The sequence below is a fragment of the Oncorhynchus keta genome, chromosome 11, assembly GCF_023373465.1.
Source record: "Oncorhynchus keta strain PuntledgeMale-10-30-2019 chromosome 11, Oket_V2, whole genome shotgun sequence".
Lineage (NCBI taxonomy): Eukaryota > Metazoa > Chordata > Actinopteri > Salmoniformes > Salmonidae > Oncorhynchus > Oncorhynchus keta.
In genome coordinates this window covers 29295298-29316778 of record NC_068431.1, presented here as the reverse complement: position 1 = coordinate 29316778, position 21481 = coordinate 29295298, and the positions used below count along the sequence as shown (strand labels likewise).

The 21481-nt window shown below is 42.7% G+C and overlaps 1 protein-coding gene across 5 annotated transcripts in view; it reads left to right on the top strand.

Moving 5' to 3' along the window:
* Nucleotides 1–21481, top strand: part of LOC118390688 (homeobox protein cut-like 1) — a 215447-nt gene that overhangs the window by 184131 nt on the left and 9835 nt on the right. For all 5 annotated transcript variants that reach the window (XM_052529852.1, XM_052529850.1, XM_052529851.1 and 2 more), the window contains 3 exons: nucleotides 8539–8841; nucleotides 12080–12268; nucleotides 21083–21386. In XM_052529852.1, the coding sequence (XP_052385812.1) occupies nucleotides 8539–8841; nucleotides 12080–12268; nucleotides 21083–21386 (796 nt within the window). The remainder of the gene's footprint in view (nucleotides 1–8538; nucleotides 8842–12079; nucleotides 12269–21082; nucleotides 21387–21481) is intronic.

Genomic DNA, 21481 nt, shown 5'->3' with positions numbered 1-21481 from the left:
CTATCTCACACACAAATACACACGCACACTTTTAGGCAGTCACGGCAGCAGGGGCCAAAGTGTGTTTAAAAAGGTCCATTTGGTGGATTATATGAATAGCCGGTGTAATGGACCAGGCTTTAGAAGCTCACATGACATTGTCCCAATCTGTGTTTCTGTGCCCTGGCTGAGGGGAGACCACACGGCCCTGTGAAATAGGACAGCCCAGATGGACGGAAGAAAAAGTGATGGAAAGAGAGACCGCTTCAGCCAGTGTTTGTTTTCGTAATCCAAAATAATGTAAAAGCCCCCTCTAAAAGCTGTGAAAAATCATCAAAAGCTTTCAAAACCAACACAAGGCCACATTGTGTTCATTTGTGCCTCATTGTAGGAGACATGTTCATGTGTGTCACTGTATGCTCTTCACCCAGCACAGTATAACATCCTCACTGCCCCTCATTAGAACACACAACAGTTAGCCCTGCTATAAGTAACACTCCCCAGGGATGTCTGTGCAAGCTACATACAGAGTACACACCCTCCATGTGCCTCTCAGAATGTGCATGTGAAGAGTGTTCCCTGCTCCCTCTGTCTCAGCTCATCCTTTCCCCTCAGTGCTAACATGCCCTCTCTGTCAGGAACACGGATACAATGGGATGGGAAATATGGAGTATACCGATGCCAGCTTTAACACACAGATTAACCAAGGGCCATATGACTAACATGCTGCATGTTCAGCGTCAAGGCTTTCTTCCCAAATGCTTCGTCTGTATATCAGAATGTTGTGTTAGTTTTGGGTGAAATTGAATGCCACATTTGCATATGCAAATGTATATATATATATATCTAGTGTAGACATACATTGGTATTTAAATTGGTGCCGCTGTATTTTTGGAACTAAAAGCCTTGAAGTCACGCCCTGACCCAGTTGAACTGGGCCAGTCTTGGAGTAGTATTTATCTAAAAGCCTTGAAGTCACGCCCTGACCCAGTTGAACTGGGCCAGTCTTGGAGTAGTATTTATCTAAAAGCCTTGAAGTCACGCCCTGACCCAGTTGAACTGGGCCAGTCTTGGAGTAGTATTTATCTAAAAGTCTTGAAGTCACGCCCTGACCCAGTTGAACTGGGCCAGTCTTGGAGTAGTATTTATCTAAAAGCCTTGAAGTCACGCCCTGACCCAGTTGAACTGGGCCAGTCTTGGAGTAGTCTTTATCTAAAAGCCTTGAAGTCACGCCCTCACCCAGTTGAACTGGGCCAGTCTTGGAGTAGTATTTGTCTAAAAGCCTTGAAGTCACGCCCTGACCCAGTTGAACTGGGCCAGTCTTGGAGTAGTATTTATCTAAAAGCCAGTGAAAGCTGTTTTAGACCCTTTTAGCATCACCGCTGTCAGAGTTAAAGCAGCAAGCAGCTGTACATCCAGATGCAGCGCACTCTCTGTCTCTCTCTGTCCTCTGGCGTCAAGCAAAACACAAAACTTTGCCTCCTCCCTCTTTCATCTCCTCTCTTCCTCCCTCATTTTCTTCTTCCTTTCCTCATTGCAATGTCCCTCTGGGCCAGTGACATGGCTGGGCTGTGGGTTGCTGGAACCATGTCACAGGACAACCTCTCATGTGGAGAACCCCACCCTTTTTTCGTCTCCAACTCCCCCCTCCCTCCCCTGCCCCACGCCATGCCGCCAGTTAAAATGTCACCAGTCCGGTGAGCGAGCCGGGCAGGAGATGCAAGCTGACTGCACACACACACACACACACACTCCCCCTCAGCTGTTTCCCCCAGCACGGCAGGGAGGTGATCACTAGTGACGGCTCCCCTCGGCTGCTCACTTTAGGGCCGCAGCCAGCCACACACACACACACACACACACACACACACACACACACACACACACACACAGAAAATACACAACTCATGCACAAAGCCTCAAACACACTCACACACATGCACACACAGGGTTGGCAGAGAGAGGGAAGGAGGGATAGTGGAGGGAGAGAGAGAGCAGGAGCTTCATCTGGAGCCTCTGACTCCTTAATGTCATAGGGACTCATCAAAACAAGTGACTTGTTTTTCCAGACTTCAGAAATCATTTTAGCAAAAAACTGAAGACACTGTCTGTAGTTAAACAGTGTTGCGAATGGACAGGGTAGTTCTGTGTTGGGTATTTACTCTTTTGATCATATTAGATTAGGTTTTTAAGAGCTGCATGTCAGTTGCAGTTTGGCCATTATTTATCTGTCGAAGTTGATGGTATGAGTATTTCAACACACAAACTGTCACGCCCTGACCTTAGAGAGCCGTTTTATTTCTCTATTTGGTGAGGTCAGGGTGTGATGTGGGGTGGGCATTCTATGTTTTGTATTTCTTTGTGTTTGGCCGAGTGTGGTTCCCAATCAGAGGCAGCTGTCTATCGTTGTCTCTGATTGGGAATCATACTTAAGTAGCCTTTTTTCCCACCTATGTTGTGGGATCGTGTTTTTGTACAGCTCTTGTAGCCTACGGAACGGTACGTTCGTTTTGGTTTCACTTTGTTATTTTGTTGCTGGTTCTCATTTAAATAAATTTGATGACCACAAATTTACGCTGCACCTTGGTCTCCTTCAAACAACGCACGTTACACAAACACCAATCACTCCCCTGTCCCACACAGACCTACAAGCATACACACACCATTCCACCTCCAATGTCCCATCTGTCCTTCACACACACACCATGTCATGTCCCGCAACTGTCCCTCACACATAACCCCCTTCTCTGTTCCATCCTTGTACACCACACACACTCTCCCCTTCCTGATTCAGAGGGATACGGAAGACTCATTTCAGTTGAATGCATTCAGTTGTACAACTGACTAGTTATCCCCCTTTCCTTTTCCCTTCCCTCAAACACATACACCCTCCCATGGCCAGATCCGTAGTGATGGGGAGACCTTGGACTCCATCAGCCCCCCTTCCTTCCATGCTGGCCTTCCTCCTGGCCTCGGCTGGGGAAGACTGATGAGTTGGCCCTCCTCTGCTGGCAGCCAGGCACCATGGAACACCCTCTTAGATGTAGGACTACATCTCTACTTCTACTCGCTACCCACTCCACAGAGCAGGACAGGAGAACGTCCAACCACCACATACACAGATACACATGGAACAAAAATATAAACGCAACATGTAAAGTGTTGATCAAATGTTGCATGAGCTGAAATAAAATATCCCAGAAATGTTCCATATGCACAAAAGCTTATGTCTCTTACATTTTGTGCACAAATGTATTTACATCCCTGTTAGTGAGCATTTTTCCTTTGCCAAGATAATCCATCCACCTGACAGGTGCGGCATATCAAGAAGCTGATTCAACATGATCATTACACAGGTGCACCTTATGCTGGGGACAATCAAAGGTCACTCTAATATGTGTAGTTGTGTCATGTATAAGTGTATATTTGGCCTTAGGTTATTGTCTTGCTGAAAGGTGAATTTATCTCCCGTATCTGTTGGAAAGCAGACTGAACCAGGTTTTCCTCTAGGATTTTGCCTGTGCTTATCGCTTTTTTTTCTTTTTATTCTAATAAAAACTTTTAGTCCTTGCTGATGACAATTATACCCATAACATCATGCAGCCACCACCATGTTTGAAAATATGAAGAGTGGTACTTAGTGTTGGATTTGCCCCAAACTTGACACTTTGTATTCAGGACATAAGTTAATTTCTTTGCCAGATCTTTTGCAGTTTTACTTCAGTGCCTTATTCCTTCTTTTCACTCTGTCAATTGTTTTTGTTATGTGAAAAACTCTCCAATCCTTAATATTTGTATTATGTACAGGATTCCTTCACTCTGTCAATTAGGTTAGTATTGTAGAGTAACTGCAATGTTGTTGATCCATCCTCAGTTTTCTCCTGTCACAGCCATTAAACTCTATAACTGTCTTTAAGGCACCATTGGCCACATGGTGAAATCCCTGAGCGGTTTTCGTCAACTGAGTTAGAAAGGACAACTGTATCTTTGTAGTGACTGGGTGTATTCATACACCATCCAAAGTGTAATTAATAACTTCACCATGCTCAAAGGGATATTCAAAAATCCGTTTGTATTTTTTACCCATTGACCAATATTTGCCCTTTGCAAGGCATTGTTAAACCTCCCTGGTCTTTGTGGTTGAATCTGTGTTTGAAATTCACTGCTTGACTGAGGGACCTTACAATTATTTGTATGTGTGGGGTACAGAGATGAGGTAGTCATTCAAAAATAATGTTCAGCACTATTATTGCACACAGAGTGAGTCCTTGCAGCTTATGTGACTTTTTAAGCAACATTTTAGTACTGAACATATTTAGGCTTTCCGTAACAAGTCGACTTCAGCCCATGGAAAACACTCAGTATAAATAACAATCAACATTCACTTAATTTTTCCCATACAACAAAATGCTGGAAACCAAGCAATCAATTCTTATTGACTCAAAACATTTCAGATTTTTATTTTCTATTAATTTCTAAAAACATAATTACATTTTGACATTATGGGGTATTGTGTGTAGGCCAGTGACACAAAATCTCATTTTAAATTCTGAGCTTAACACAACAAAATGTGGAAAAGGGGTGTGAATAATTTCTGAAGGCACTGTAGCTATGCACACACACACACGCACACACACAGTGCATTCGTAAAATATTCAGACCCCTTGACTTTTTCCACATTTTGTTATGTTACAGCCTTATTCTAAAATGTATTTTTTCTTTTAATTTCCCCTTCTCATCAATCTACACACAATAACCCATAACGACAAAGCAAAAGCTGTTAGTTTGCAAATGTATAAAATAAAAAAAACTGAAATATGAAATTAACATACAGTGGGGCAAAAAAGTATTTAGTCAGCCACCAATTGTGCAAGTTCTCCCACTTAAAGATGAGAGGCCTGTAATTTTCATCATAGGTACACTTCAACTTTGACAGACAAAATGAGAGAGAAAAATCCAGAAAACACTGTAGGATTTTTTATGAATTTATTTGCAAATTATGGTGGAAAATAAGTATATGGTCACCTACAAACAAGCAAGATTTCTGGCTCTCACAGACCTGTAACTTCTTCTTTAAGAGGCTCCTATGTCCTCCACTCGTTACCTGTATTAATGGCACCTGATTTAACTTGTTATGAGTATAAAATACACCTGTCCACAACCTCAAACAGTCACACTCCAAACTCCACTATGGCCAAGACCAAAGAGCTGTCAAAGGACACCAGAAACAAAATTGTAGACCTGCACCAGGCTGGGAAGACTGAATCTGCAATTGGTAAGCAGCTTGGTTTGAAGAAATCAACTGTGGGAGCAATTATTAGGAAATGGAAGACATACAAGACCACTGATAATCTCCCTCGATCTGGGGCTCCACGCAAGATCTCACCCCGTGGGGTCAAAATGATCACAAGAACGGTGAGCAAAAATCCCAGAACCACACGGGGGGGACCTAGTGAATGACCTGCAGAGAACTGGGACCAAAGTAACAAAGCCTACCATCAGTAACACACTACACCGCCAGGGACTCAAATCCTGCAGTGCCAGACGTGTCCCCCTTCTTAAGCCAGTACATGTCCAGGCCCGTCTGAAGTTTGCTAGAGAGCATTTTGGATGATCCAGAAGAAGATTGGGAGAATGTCAGATGGTCAGATGCAATCAAAATATAACTTTTGGTAAAAACTCAACTCGTCGTGTTTGGAGGACAAAGAATGCTGAGTTGCATCCAAAGAACACCATACCTACTGTGAAGCATGGGGGTGGAAACATCATGCTTTGGGGCTGTTTTTCTGCAAAGGGACCAGGACGACTGATCCGTGTAAAGGAAAGAATGAATGGGGCCATGTATCGTGAGATTTTGAGTGAAAACCTCCTTCCATCAGCAAGGGCATTGAAGATGAAACGTGGCTGGGTCTTTCAGCATGACAATGATCCCAAACACACCGCCCGGGCAACGAAGGAGTGGCTTCGTAAGAAGCATTTCAAGGTCCTGGAGTGGCCTAGCCAGTCTCCAGATCTCAGCCCCATAGAAAATCTTTGGAGGGAGTTGAAAGTCCGTGTTGCCCAGCAACAGCTCCAAAACATCACTGCTCTAGAGGAGATCTGCATGGAGGAATGGGCCAAAATACCAGCAACAGTGTGTGAAAACCTCGTGAAGACTTACAGAAAACGTTTGACCTCTCTCATTGCCAACAAAGGGTATATAACAAAGTATTGAGAAACTTTTGTTATTGACCAAATACTTTATTTTCCACCATCATTTGCAAATAAATTCATTAAAAATCCTACAATGATTTTCTGGATTTTTTTTCTTCTCATTTTGTCTATCATAGTTGAAGTGTACCTATGATGAAAATTACAGGCTTCTCATCTTTTTAAGTGGGAGAATTACAGCCTCGAGTCTTCTTGCGTATGACGCTAAAAGCTTGGCACACCTGTATTTGGGGAGTTTCTCCCATTCTTCTTTGCAGATCCTCTCAAGCCATGTCAGGTTGGATGGGGAGATTCGCTGCACAGCTATTTTCAGGTCTCCCCAGAGATATTCGATCAGGTTCAAGTCCGGGCTCTGGCTTGGACATTCAGAGACTTGTACCGAAGCCACTCCTGCGTTGTCTTGGCTGTGTGCTTTGTGTCATTGTCCTGTTGGAAGTTGAACCTTCACCCCAGTCTGAGGTCCTGAGCGCTGTGGAGAATGTTTTCATCAAGGATCTCTCCGTACTTTGCTCCGTTGATCATTTAATCGATCCTGACTCCCAGTCCCTGCCGCTGAAAAACATCCCCACAGCATGACGCCGCCACCACCATGCTTCACCATAGGGATGGTGCCAGGTTTCCTCCAGACGTGACGCTTGGCATTCAGGCCAAAGAGTTCAATCTTGCTTTCATCAGACCAGAGAATCTTGTTTCTCATGGTCTGAGAGTCCTTTAGGTGCATGTTGGCACGCTCCAAGCAGGCTGTCATGTGCCTTTTACTGAGGAGTGGCTTCCTTCTGGCCACTCTACCATAATATCCTGATTGGTGGAATGCTGCAGACATGGTTGTCCTTCTGGAAGGTTCTCCCATCTCCACAGATGAACTCTGGAGCTCTGTCAGAGGGCCCATTGGGTTCTTGGTCACCTCCCTGACCAAGGCCCTTCTCCCACGATTGCTCCGTATGGCTGGGCAGCCAGCTCTAGGAAGAGTCTTGGTGGTTCCAAACTTCTTCCATTTAAGAATGATGGAGGCCACAGTGTTCTTGGGACTTTTCAATGCTGCAGACATTTTTGGTACCCAGATCTGTACCTCAAACCAATCCTGTCTCGGAGCTCTAAGGACAATTCCTTCAACTTCATGGCTTGGTTTTTGCTCTCACATGCACTTTCAACTGTGGGACCTTATATAGACAGGTGTGTGCCTTTCCAAATCATGTCCAATTAATTGAATTTACAATAGATGGACTCCAAGTTGTAGAAACATCTCATTGATGATCAATGGAAACAGGATGCACCTGAGCTCAATTTCGAGTCTCATAGCAAAGGGTCTGAATACTTATGTAAATAATGTTTTTTTCGAAAAAAACTTTTCGCTTTGTCATTATGGGCTATTGTGTGTAGATTGAGGAATTTATTTTATTTTAGAATAAGGCTGTAATGTAACAAAATGTGGAAAAAGTCAAAGGGTTTGAATACTTTCTGAATGCACTGTAGATATAGTTACACGCAGGGGTACACAACATCCTTTCTTTTGGTAGTCACTGGCCTAGGAGTGCCAAGACCAGTGTGTTGAACATCATCAACTTGGTAGTGCTCTGAAATGTGACAAGTCAATTTTAATGTTCAAGTCAGAAGTTTTGTGTTCAAGTTCATTTACTCTTAAAGCGTACTGCTTGAACAGAATCATAAAACGTATACAGCCAGCATACTCGCACACACACACACTTATCTGATCTACTGACAGGCGCTTTCCCGTCAATGCAACTCAACGTGCACTTTTCTTACAGATGCGCAGAGAGGAAGAAAATACATGTGTAGTGATTTTCTACTCCTCCGCTCTGCATTCTCGCTTTCTCTCCCTCTGCTCATCTATGACAGACTGCTGTCTCAGGAGGATAATTTTTTGGCCGTGCAATGGGCCATCACACAGCCATTGGGTAGAGGGTGGGAGGGGGTGCTGGTGGGGATGACAGAATCACAGTGACACTTTAGCGCCAATCATTCTCTCTGTGTGTGCATGCTGGAATGACTGCCTGGTAGATGGAGCATTGGAGCGGAGTACCTGTAGCCCATATAGTTAGCTAGAGACTAGCTGATATAGACAGCGTGGGGGCTAATGCAGTATGGGGGCTAGAGTTGGTGGAAATGCAGTAACAGGGCTCTTTTGAAAGGGTTACTTGTAATCAGAGAATACATTTAGGTCCAAATTCAATCAATTACAAGGAAATCTGCACAGCTTGACATGTTTTGATCATGTGACTGTCCTACAGTGGTCGTGTTGCCATCTCACCTTTAACCATGTCTGTGCAGTGGCTGGTCCATCACATATTTTGTCTCTGACCCTTGGTTCTCTCTCTCCCGTTTCCACAGAGAACACCCCAAAGACCTCAGCCAGCTGCAGCCCAGCACCGGAGTCACCCCTCAGCTCAGCCGAGGAGTCAGTGAAGAGCTTGGGGGAGCAGGTGGGAGGAGAGGGATGTGGGGGTGGAGGAGGGTTGTCCCAGTTCCCCCTCAGGGAGCCCAGCGAGCCCTCTGAGTCCCAGCCCGGCACGCCGCTGCCCGTACCCGGTCACTCAGGTCTCAGCATCCAGGAGATGGTGGCCATGTCCCCGGAGCTGGACACCTACGTCATCACCAAGAAGGTCAAGGAAGTGCTGACCGATAACAACCTCGGTGAGTTGGAGTGGTGGAATATGCCACTCTTTCTTTCAGCAGTCACTTCTACAACTCTGTCTTTTTGCTTTGACCAGCACAATGAAGACAAACCCAAATCAATGTATCCCTTATTCTCCCTGAAGTGTACAACCTCGGCTACAACAAACCTCATCCACTACTAATGAGACATGTAGCACCTGAGTGATGCCATGAGCCATTTTGTACCAGGGCAGTCACCAGTGACCACACACTGGCAGTAGAGGGTTGAGGAGGGATTGCACATTGGTCCAAAGCTACAATCAGTGTCCACCAAACAGCACAATCTCACAACAAGCATTCTTTCCTCACTGATAATAATTTGTTCCAATTATTTCTAAAAAGCCCTGGCTGAGAGTTGCAACACTTCAAACGATTAATGATGCGCCGGGTTCGGAGCGTGTCATCATTGTACACATTAGCTCCGCTCCAGAACGGGGATATGCTCTTTACCCCACCAGCGTCACACAGTGCTGCCAAGGCAGCAAGATTTAGCCAGTTTCCATGTTCCACAAGCTGGCCAGCTTGCTCATTAGCCATCCCCTCAGCTAATATTAACCAGCCCAGCTATCAACTCACACAACAAAGGAACAGAGAGCATAGTTTACACACTGTCCTGGGAAGACCTAAAGATGGAGCTAGCTACTATCACAGCCAGAGTAGCGGCACAATTGGGATGTGGCCCAGCTTTAAGCCTAAGTTTTTCCTGGTTAGCCTCTGAGCCAGTTGGATTTAATGAGTCACGTATCTGTTGATTATGGTTAAAGGTAGAATCTTTAGTTACTACAAACAAAAATGTTTACTCCAATGTTTGTAAACGATGTAAATATATACAAACCCTGTATAGCCTTCAAACATGGTTCAAACTATACTTTTGATTTATTGGATGGCCAGTCCTTGCTTCTATACCTCTGCTAGGAATTTGAGAATGGTTACATTTCTCCAGGCCCATCCCTCAGCTTTCACCAAAACAGAGGCAGGCTTTGGTATTGTTTCAACTAAGGATTCTAGCTTTAATAGTTACAGTTTGGTTGATACATTACCAGAGAAACGGGCTCAAGCAGCATAGTGGAGACTTATCCAGTCCTTTCACCTATGGCTGGCCTTAATTCCTTAGGAAAGGAGATGAGGAACACAAGCCATTTTAGAGTATTGGGACAAAGCCTGGTTGTCATAGGACTGCTCTCCGCATCACGCTCTGACTGCTCAATTAGCCCCACAGAGAATTGTCTCCCTCCCTCCCATCACTGTTCCCTAGACCTGGCTGCAGCTCACTCCCCCCCTCTACTGTGAGGTGGCCAGGACCAGTGATGGATGGTGTCGTTTAGCAGCTCCCTTCAGCCAAACTCACAGAGATCGGGCCAAATCACTTCCATGTCGGTCAGCTACAGTAGCCTTACTGTAGCACTGCACCCTCTTGGCTAGGTTGTTATAAAATACAATGTGTTTTCACTAGCTCTCCTGGATAACTAAAGGTAATACAAATAGTAATATGTTTAGCCTACTAGCCTCGTCTGTCTTCTACCTGATATAGCCCAGGCATATTGGGACAATATTAGGCAAACTACACTGAGATTGGACCAAATACTCCCATGTTCACCAAAACAACTAGCCACTATCCTTAATATCAGTAAGGCAACGAAAAATGAAGTTAGATTCACACTGACACAGATGACGCACACGGCCAAATCAGATTTCTTACAGGACTCAATGTTATTTTGTTTCACACAGTTTAGGAAATATGGGCACAAAGGGTGCCTCTCAATGAATATGTTTACCCCTGCTGATTGCACCTACATCTAATAATTTTCAATGGTACATTCTATTATGTGGTGGTCCACAGTATGTCTTTTCTAAGGTGCTGTGATTTATGACAATGGAATTGTGTGATATGATTTAGACCCTCATGGGTTATTTAGAATAGATGAACAAGTTCACCCTTGTACTTTACTTTACTTTAATACATAGACTGAGATGCACAGGGCTGCTGTGTGCATCACGGCATCCAATTGAATGCGATAAGAATGCAGTTGGAGCTGTGTGCGTATTTGTAACATTTCCATGTGTAATATAAGTGAGAGAGAATGTGTGTTCAGCGCACAAACAAAGCTCTGTAGGAGTCAGTGAGAGGAGGAAACTGTAAAGCAGCCCTTCCATCTCACCCAAGAGATTCTCTCAGCGGGACTGGCGTCACCTGTTCTGTCTCCCAGCCCCATGCTGTCTACTCATCCACTTCTCTTCTCTTTAGAGGAACTGCTCCCCAAATCCCAGCGCCTTTCAGTAGCGCTTCACATCTCAGCCTCTCTCTCTCTCTCTATCCGCAACGCTGCCTGCCTGCGTTTGTTCAGCCGCCCGACATTCAGCTCACCTGCATAAAAAACAGTGTGAGAAGCACAGGGTAGAGCAACACAACCCCCCCCCCTTGCTGCCAAAGGCATGTTTGAGGGGTCCCCTGGGATATAGTGGGGGGAAATAGAGCTCCGCAGCGCTCTGCGTGAGAGCTCGCAAGCTTTGAAGCCTTTCAAGAACCTGGGATTCTGCTGTGGTGAATGTTTATGCTGCGAACAGAGAGGGAGACCTTGGTGCTTGTTTTTTATTTATTTATGTGAATCCAGACCTTTTTTTATGCCTTTAAAACAACTCAGGCGCTCAAACGCCAGTCAAAGACTATTTAAACTGTTTATTCTCTGAGTGAAGTCAGCCACAGTTGCAGCAGACAAAATGCTGCCAACTTCTGATGGCAAGTTTTCAATGCCGCCCTCCCCCGTACCTCGGAAACTTAAAGAATGTGTAGCGTTGATGCGTGTTCATGCAAGGAATTCAAGTTTATTCCAACAGCAAGCAGAGTGAAAAAAAGGCTTTTAAATGTTGACAGTAGTACATGCCCTAATTCTAATCCTTTTAAAATAGATTTTCAGGTACTGTTTAAGTTTGACACTTTTTTTCTTCTGAATATTGCTCTATCCATGCTTCAGCTGGTTTACAGTTTTAGTTTTTCGTAAACAAATGTGTAACCTTGATTCATATTAACCTAACCTAACATGTCAATCGTACAATTGATTCATATTAACCTAACCTAACATGTCAATCGTACAATTGATTCATATTAACCTAACCTAACATGTCAATCATACAATGTATTCCTGATTCTACTGGCCTTCTAGTGACTACCTTCTCTATCCCTCTCTCAGTGTGGATATAACCCCTCTTCTCTCCCAAGGTCAGCGTCTGTTTGGGGAGACCATCTTGGGTCTGACCCAGGGCTCAGTGTCTGACCTGCTGGCGAGGCCCAAGCCCTGGCACAAGCTCAGTCTGAAGGGACGTGAGCCCTTCGTCCGCATGCAGCTCTGGCTTCAGGATCCACGCAATGTGGAGAAACTCATGGACATGAAACGCATGGAGAAGAAAGGTAATCCCTCTTTCCTCCCCTCTCTATTTTTTGTGTTCTTTACCTCCCGCCCTACCTCAACTCTGTAACCAGTTCTAAATCACCCCCTAACCTAGCCCTTACGACAGTGTGCCATTTGCCCCGCCTTGTGCTCTGACAGTTTAGGCAGAATTTGTGCCTCGTTTTCCTTGGATAGGATTTGGAGTTGGGCATTAGTGTGTCCTATGTCCTGTCCTTGTAACTTAGATACTAGGACAGAAAGAACAGTCTTTGTACACTGATCTAGCTACTGGATAGCTACCTCCATAGGCCATATTTTTACCCACCAACATCAGTCGTCCCCCAGGATTGTGCCATATCCTCAAGGCCGCCATGCTACCCTCGTAAACGGAAGTAAAGTATACTGTAAAACGAGATGGAGCAAGAGAGCAATCTAGCCAACAAGAGAGAGGAAGAGAAATGGTGATTGCTCTTTTTCCTCCTCTAATAGCCCAGATGTGTCTCTGGGCTGCCGTGTCAAACAGCCTATGCCCAGAGCTCCTGGTTAAAAAGAAAAGGGGGATGAGATGTGTGTGTGTGTGTGTCGGAAGAGCGGGGGGTGGGGGGGTATGTGTTTCTCAATGCTGTCGAGATCGATCTGGGTGTGAGACGTCAACGCTCTCATCAGACATGACAGGCCCCAATCTCTCCGGGGTACACTTATTCAAAGTCCAATGCACTCATCAGAGCCCTCTTTTCTCCCCTTCCACCCACTTCCCACTCTCTGTAAGCTAAGTGAACATTCTTGGAGTGATTAGGCCTATTTAACACTTCTCCCAGGGTATCATCATTACTGGTCCTTCTTTTGGGCTGGGGCCGACGCTAGGCTACTTATGAGTCAATGCCCAGCCTGCAGGGGTATGTGTGGGTTAGCGTAGCATGGAGGCTAACCTCTGGGAGCCTCATCATCAGCCAGCTAACGTTAGGGCCTGGAAGTTATTTTCCCTGCCTCAAGACCAAATCAAATGAAAAGTGTGGTTGTTTTTACGCACGTGCACGTGTACACGCTTGAAGTAGAAAGCACAGGAGGGAACAGGAGAAAGCTGACGGGCTGTGAGCATCAATGGTGTCATAGTGTGTAAATTTCTCAAGTTTACGCGGATCAATGTTGGTAAAATAAGCAGATAAATTTATTGGTTAATTTGTAGAAAAGAGGAATTGTTTTGATTTTCCATATGCTAAGTAGACTAAATATGTAGTTTAAAATGTGTTGGGCTGTAAGCTAAGGTTTATCAGTCAGATAGGCTGCATATTTGAAAACAATTGCAGCCTACCTGTGTTGATTTTTGACCATTGGCATATAGCCTAGGCAGGCTACGGCTGGGAAACTCGAGGAACCCCGATTTCAAGAGAGAATACTGTTATGTAGTCAAATGGAACTAGCTAAATTCTTTATAAACTGCTCGGGTGTACAAGCTACAACTCTAATGTTTGTAAGCTGACATAACTGTTTAGCGCAGGTACTTTTGTGCAAATTTTGAGGCCGTTGATGGCGTCTCTCCGTGTGATTTTGGCGGTCCATATATCATTAAAATATCTAATGTCATTATCTATGAAATAAATAAGGGGGACAATTCCGGTTTTATGTATTTAGTCTAATAGGCACACTGGGATAGAGAACTATATTACAGACATTACAGACAAGACACTTCAACTATGACAGACAAAATGAGAAAAAATTCCAGAAAATAACATTGTAGGATTTTTAATTTATTTATTTGCAAATGATGGTGGAAAATAAGTATTTGGCCAATAACAAAAGTTTATCTCAATACTCAACACTGTTATATACCCTTTGTTGGCAATAACAGAGGTCAAACGTTTTCTGTAAGTCTTCACAAGGTTTCCACAGACTGTTGCTGGTATTTTGGCCCATTCCTCCATGCAGATCTCCCCTAGAGCAGTGATGTTTTGGGGCTGTTGCTGGGCAACATGGACTTTCAACTGCCTCCAAAGATTTTCTATGGGGTTGAGATCTGGAGACTGGCTAGGCCACTCCAGGACCTTGAAATGACCTGCAGAGAGCTGGGACCAAAGTAACAAAGCCTACCATCAGTAACACACTACGCCGCCAGGGACTCAAATCCACTGCATACCAACCTAATCTGTATATTTCTTCATAAGAATGTATTTTCTTCAGGATTGCTCTGTCGTTGGCCATGAACTCCTGGCAGGGGAGGTTGAAGTTTGTCTTCACAATAAGCATTAATGGTAGGAACAGTGAACCTATTTCTTGCTGATGTCCATATATCCTTCATTTGGGAGAACACTCTCTCGACTGGTGCAGAAGCTAATCTAGCCAGGTTAGTGTGTGGGATGTCATTCTCTTTGAAGTGGATAACCACTGTGCTCCATCTCTGACAAAGCGCTGTCTCAGATGTTTTCCATTCTTCAAGCGATCCCCCCTTTAGGAACTCTTGCAGGCCAGTAACCTCGTCAAACAATGCATCCTCATTGATGGTCACATTGGGGAATTTTTCCTGCAGTGTGGCTGCTGCCTTCTGGATCTCTTCACGCTGTGCTTGTCTATTTTAAAAATGCAATGGAAATCTTTTAGGTTATCTGTGTGCTTTCCCCATTCTTTCAAGTAGTTCACAGCCGTAGTAAAGAATGATTGGGATGTTTTGAGAAAGCTCTCTTTAGACATTGCTCTATTTTCCTCTAGCTCTCTCAGAAGTCCTCTGACCAAAACTGGAATGAAGTTGTCATCACGTCTTGCAGTCAATTTTGCCTCAACGTTTCACAGAATTGCAGCTGACTCCACAGCACAGCGGTCCTGGCCTTCAAGCATCTTGATCGTGTCACTGAATACAGTCAGGTTTCCATGGACAAAGGCCAGCCAAAGTTCAGTCAGTGGATCTTCGAACATTGTTCGCAGGACAACAGAGCATTTGAAGGTGAAAGAAAAAAGAATTTCAATGGCACATTTTCAGCACTCTTTCTAGAGCAGGGAGCATGGACAGCCAGCGAACATTGCTGTGTCCTGAAATGTTATGATACTCCTGGCCAACAAACTCACAAAAGCTCTTCAGTCTTTCTACTCCGACGGTGAAAATATCCAAATATCTTTGTAAACAGCTACTCAACATCAAGGGGAATCATATCCAAGGCTGTTCTGGCCTTGTTATTAATGATGTGGGCAGGAAAACCTAAGCCAATCACCTCCCGCTGCAGAGCATTTTTAACTTTGGTATGGACATTGACCCTCCCCAGCCTATTCAGTCCTCCAAAGTTGGTATTTGTGTTGTCGGTAGAAAATGCCACAACTTTTGTTTTCCAGGTAAAATTTTGGGATGACCCCCAGGACCTCAGCTGCAATTTCCTCTGCTGTTTCTCCTTTCAATTCAACAAAATCAAGCAGTTTTGTTTCCACAGATGCTGTCATTATATCTTACAATATCTGACTACTATTGGCAGCAGCTTTACATGTCCATGATTGGACGCATGAATGGACAGGGACGCAAATTCAACCTGGTCTAGGTCCTGTGTTACCAAAGTAGTTACCCATGGTGCTAACACATTACTCACTATGGTGTCACATTTTGTCCTAGGACATGTAAGCTTTGGCTCATAAAGCTTCTGTGTCAGTTGTGCTGTGCAGTCCATAGATCTGTAACTATGATTGTGTTGCATAGTGTGGTATGCAAAGACACCCTCCTGCACAGCTAAATCATATTCTTCTTGGGAAGGCTCTACCTTCTTGAAGAATGTGGTGACAGAGGCCATACCTACACAGGCAATCAGAGAGGCTTTATGCTTTTTTTGTCTGTTGATGTTCTAACACTGCCGTTCTTCCCCCGCTGCCAATTGAAAAAGAGGAATTACAAAGGGTGCCGTGAACCATTCAATCGTCTTGACCTGAGCGTATAAATGGAAATTCTCTCATGTTGTCATTAAAATCGCATTTCCGTTTCCACTCGGCTCTTCGTCACTCTTCTTAGTCTCTTAACTTTTTCTTCTCCTCCAATCTTTCTCCTCTTTTCTTCACTCGTCTTCCTCACTCTTCTACACTTTCCTCTTCATTTTTCCTTCTCACTCTTCTCCTTCCTCTCCAATCTTTAATAATAAATAGTACACTATTAGATCAAATACTTGACAGATACCTATTGCTTGCCTCATTTTTGTATTTTATCTCAACATTGTTTGGAATAATAAATTGGCAGGCTCTGTAATCATATCTTTACTTTCCTCCTATCTCCTTCACGCTTCCTATCCAGTCTTCCTCCTCTCCACTCTCTAACAGAAAACATTATTCTAATGTTATCCATGAAAATGTCAATATATTTTCACACTACTTATTATAATGCCAAACTATTAGAATTGTAATCTACAAATAAATATCATAATTCATTTTGCATTCATTTAATACAAAGTCATATTTTCCAAATAGCCCATCCACTGCACGTTTACATGTGAATTTTTTTTAACCTAGCTACCATGACAGTAGCTAGCTAACTTAGTCTACATAGCTAACTTTAGCTAGCATAACCTTATAGAGCAGGTCATCTATCTATACAATAAATTGTGAGATTATAACATCACTAGCTAGTATCTCAAACGATTGTAACTTACCTGGCTTGAAAATATGTTTGTGGTGATGCTGTGGATTCACTTGACACTTGCTAGCTTCTGGCTGAGTTTTGCACTGCAGTTTTCTCTAAAACTAGCGCAAGCAAGTAGTTAGTAGAAGAAGAAGAGTGAATGAAGCTGCTATAGCGAGCAGCCCCCTCTGTTGGCCAAAACAAGCACAACACGATTGAGACGTCAACTGCTAGGCTCTGCTGCCCCGGTCTTTCTTGCCATGTAAAATATTATTTCACTTTGCGGTCTGTTTTTAACGCACAGTTAAACATGGGGTCATTTCCTTGGACAGATCCACCCGGGGACAGGCCACCAAAAACGGGACTGTCTATGCTATATATATATGAAGACATATGGGTCTTTCTTGAATTGTGGTGAATTGTGGGTCATATGGGTCTTTCTTGAATTGTGGTGGCATTTGCATTCCTTGCCTTTGCAACCATGAAAAACACATAAACAACACATGAAAATTACAAATAGTTACACAATTGTGTTTATATTGAACTGTTTTTTAATGATAAAAACATAATGCAAGTCCTTTATACTGCAAAACGTTGTTTATGTGTTGTTTAAAGCGCGTTACACATCACTACTGGTACAAGCCAGAGATGTACTGACAGGTTTTGGGGATTTAAAGATATCTATTATCTTGAAGGCTAGAAAGTGAACAAAAGTATTTAATACATTGTATAAATAATGTATACATTTAATACATTGTATAAATAAATATTTATAAATAAATAAATATTTAATACAATAAAAATAAAGACCATTTTAAATTTTAAAAATTACTAGTATAATGGGTGTCCCTCAGTTTTATTTAATTAGTGTTACTGCCTTGAAAATCAGGATATAGGATATACAAGAACCTTGAGCATTCTCTCAAAGGGCAAACTGTTATCGGGGGAGGGGTCTATATGAAATAAAATGATAAACTAATCACAACCTTTTAGTATGTCATATTTGAGGATTCGATTGATAGTGTGGTGTGTCTACATCCAGTGTCACTTGGTGTTACTCAATGTAAATGAAGCGAAATAACATTGTGAGAAAAATGATTAATAATATTCACTTTAGTCAATTATTTTTAAAGTAATGATGATTTGAGCGTTTGTGGCCTCTACCTCAGAAAATCGTGTACATTTTTTCTAAAATGTATGGAGGACCAAACATAATTAAATGAATTCATTCATTCATTAATAAATGCACACATTAATAAATAAATGCACATACAAAAATATAAATAAATACACATAAATAGATCAATCATTATTTAAGTAATTAATCTCACTTTCATTTATTTTATACATTTATTTTATTTCTTCAGATGCAACCAGGGTTTTGGTTATAATGTCCTGGTACTTAGTAAAGTTCATGATGCCAATGCCTTTTATCAAACTCCAGGTGGTGCTAATGTCAGATGACATGAAAATATAACTCTTTGGCCACGCACACCAGTGGTGGGTTTGGCGTTGGAAAAACAGAAGCATATGTGGTAGTGCTGGGCGGTATGGCCTAAAAATATTTTTTTTTGTCAAATTGTTGTGTATGATGATATATTGATAAAAATAAAAACGTTTTCTCTAAGTAAGCTTTGTTTTAGAATTAAAGGTCATATACACTGCATTTCAAATGGTCAGCAATAATGTAATGAATTCAGGTCTTGTGAAATTATACGTAGGCCAAATACAAGCCTTCCACCAGATCCACCAGACCCACTAATAATTTAAGTATATTATCAAAATAGTTTAACCTGCTCTTTTTGCAATCACTGATCTGTCTTTCAAGTATGTCTATGAAAATGCCCTCTTTTTTTTTAATTGAACCCAAACCATGAACCCGAACCTAATAATGACTAACTACTTGTAGAAGGCATGATAGAAAATGAACACAGGTCTCATAAATCATCTCTCACACACAAGCACACATGCTAGTGAGTAGCCAGCTAATCTTTATATTTCACGTTTAGCCAACTTGGATCTATTTGCTAGCGAACAAGGCAGAACAGTTGAACTGTTATGAACACACCCTTCTATCCATCTCAACTGTTTAAACAGTATGTTAGCCTGTCCACTTTGTTCAGATGTTGAAATCAAGTGGTTCTACCTTATTTTTCAGAACGAGAGCGAGTTGCCAATTCCTTATGTAATTGTGTTTTATGATGATTGCACATTTATAAAACACAGACCTAAACAGCTAGTATAACAGTCTTTGGCTAAAATGCTCCTAGCGGTATGCTGCGCTCAACAAACTTAGCATTAATTTTCCAGAATCAATGTTTATTGATACTCCTGTTTTAATAGCGTCTGCTCTGGGCACAATTTGAGGAGTTGAGACATAAAAAGGGTATCATTAGAAAGGTTAACGTCTCCTCTATTACAGTAAAATAACATCTCAATCTGTTTCTTGTGTCTATATGACCCATTCTGTTGGACCAAACCCTCGTGTGTGTGTGTGTGTGTGTGTGTGTGTGTGTGTGTGTGTGTGTGTGTGTGTGTGTGTGTGTGTGTGTGTGTGTGTGTGTGTGTGTGTGTGTGTGTGTGTGTGTGTGTGTGTGTGTGTGTGTGTGTGTGTGTGTGTGTGTGTGTGTGTGTGTAAACCATAGAGGAAGAGGCGAAGCCCTAAAAACTGTCCAAAATAATCCCAATGCGTTTCTATGGGCTTATTTTGGACCTAAGCTTTTCCCCTGCCTGCCTGCCTTTGGAACAACATCTCCCATTGTTAGGGCGGAGACGTGCATCTTGTCATTATATACAGTTCTCTGGAGTAAACAGGAAGGTGCATATAGCACAGAAGGAGCGAAGGACACGAAACCAAAAAGACGACATGAGAACAAGCAGACATAAACGGTCATAAAAAATGTTTAAAAAGACATTGCGATACAGGTATTTGGAATATTGCGCACAAACATACCTTTTGATATATCTCCCAGCCCTAACCTACAGTAAAATATGGTGGTGGATCTTTGATGTTATGGGGCTAATTTGCTTACACTGGTCCAGGGGCCCTTGTTAAGGTCAACGTCATCATGAACTTGACTAAGTACCAGGACATTTTAGCCAAAAACCTGCTTGCCTTTGCAAGGAGGCTGACACTTGGCTACAAGTGGGTCTTCCTCAAGACAATAACCCCAAGCACTAATCAAAATCCACAAAAAAATTGTTAGTTTACCACAAAATCAACATTTTGCAATGGCCATCTCAGTTTCCAGACTTGAACCCCATTGAAAACTTGTGGTTTGAATTGAAGAGGGCAGTCCATTAGATCTGGAAAGATTCTCTACAGAGAAATAAATGGTCCAATATCCTTCCCAAAGTGTTCTCCAGTCTCATAAAACAGTTTAGGAAAAAAGTATTGAAAACAGGGATGCCAATCATTTTTACCCCTATATTTATTTTGTTTTTAAACAAAATCTCTTTCTCTGAAAAATTGTATTTATATAAAATATATATATTTTTTAATTTAAACATTGAAGCATACAGTATAGATCAGAATTTGTATTATTTATATATTTTTTCCTCATCATTTTTCAAGGGTGCCAATAATTATGGACCTGACTGTATGTAAAGAAACATTTATTCATTTATTTATGTGTATTTATTTATTAATTTAATTGTAATTATAGCAGGTTTGGTCCTCCATACAAATGCCACATATTTTTTTTTTTTAAATGCCACATAATTCAAGAATGACCCATATAATAAAACATGTTTCTATTTTTGGTCTATAATGTGACTTGTGTGACTTCCGTGTCACACATGCCATGTAAAATATGGGTTGTTAGAGGTGCAGGTTCTATGGTAACCTTACCACCCATGTTGTCTTGTGAGTGAATTAGCGTCTCCTGAGTATTTGTGTGGTGATACTGCCCCCTGGTGGTAATATATGCATTTGATTTTTGTGTGTCTTGTATTAGTTTATTTAGCTATGGCATCTGCCTGTGAGCCTAAAAGATCACATCCACATGTGTTGTATGTTGAAATGGAATGCTGTTATATTTCAATTGCTGTGGACAGATAAAATTTCAGTGTCATGTTGCTTGTATGAATTTAAAGCAGAATTAAAAATAACATCTTTTCATTTGTCAGGCCTGTGTGCAGCCCTGTCAGGCAAGTCTACATGGCATCCTCATGATTTAGTTAACCCTTCCATCTCTTCATAGAGGGATCACACACTTTTAACCCTTTCCCCTCCCGTCTCTCCTCTCCCCGCCAGCCTACATGAAGCGGCGCCACAGCTCGGTGAGCGAGAGCCAGACTGCGGACAGTGGAGGCTTGTCAGGGGGAGACTTCAGCCAGGGAGGCAGCCCCCAGCACGGCCTCAGCCACCACCTGCACCAGCAACAGCCCCCCCAGCAGCACCTGAAGAAGGCTCGTGTGGTGCTGGCCCCCGAGGAGAAGGAGGCCCTGAAGAGGGCCTATCAGCAGAAGCCCTACCCCTCACCCAAGACCATCGAGGAGCTGGCGTCACAGCTCAACCTCAAGACCAGCACTGTCATCAACTGGTTCCACAACTATAGGTGGGTGGAGAGGAACGGGGAGAATTCTGGAAATGGATGCAGACCTGGGGCCAAATATTTTTTTGTCACTCTTGCTTTTTTCTATGTTGACGTGA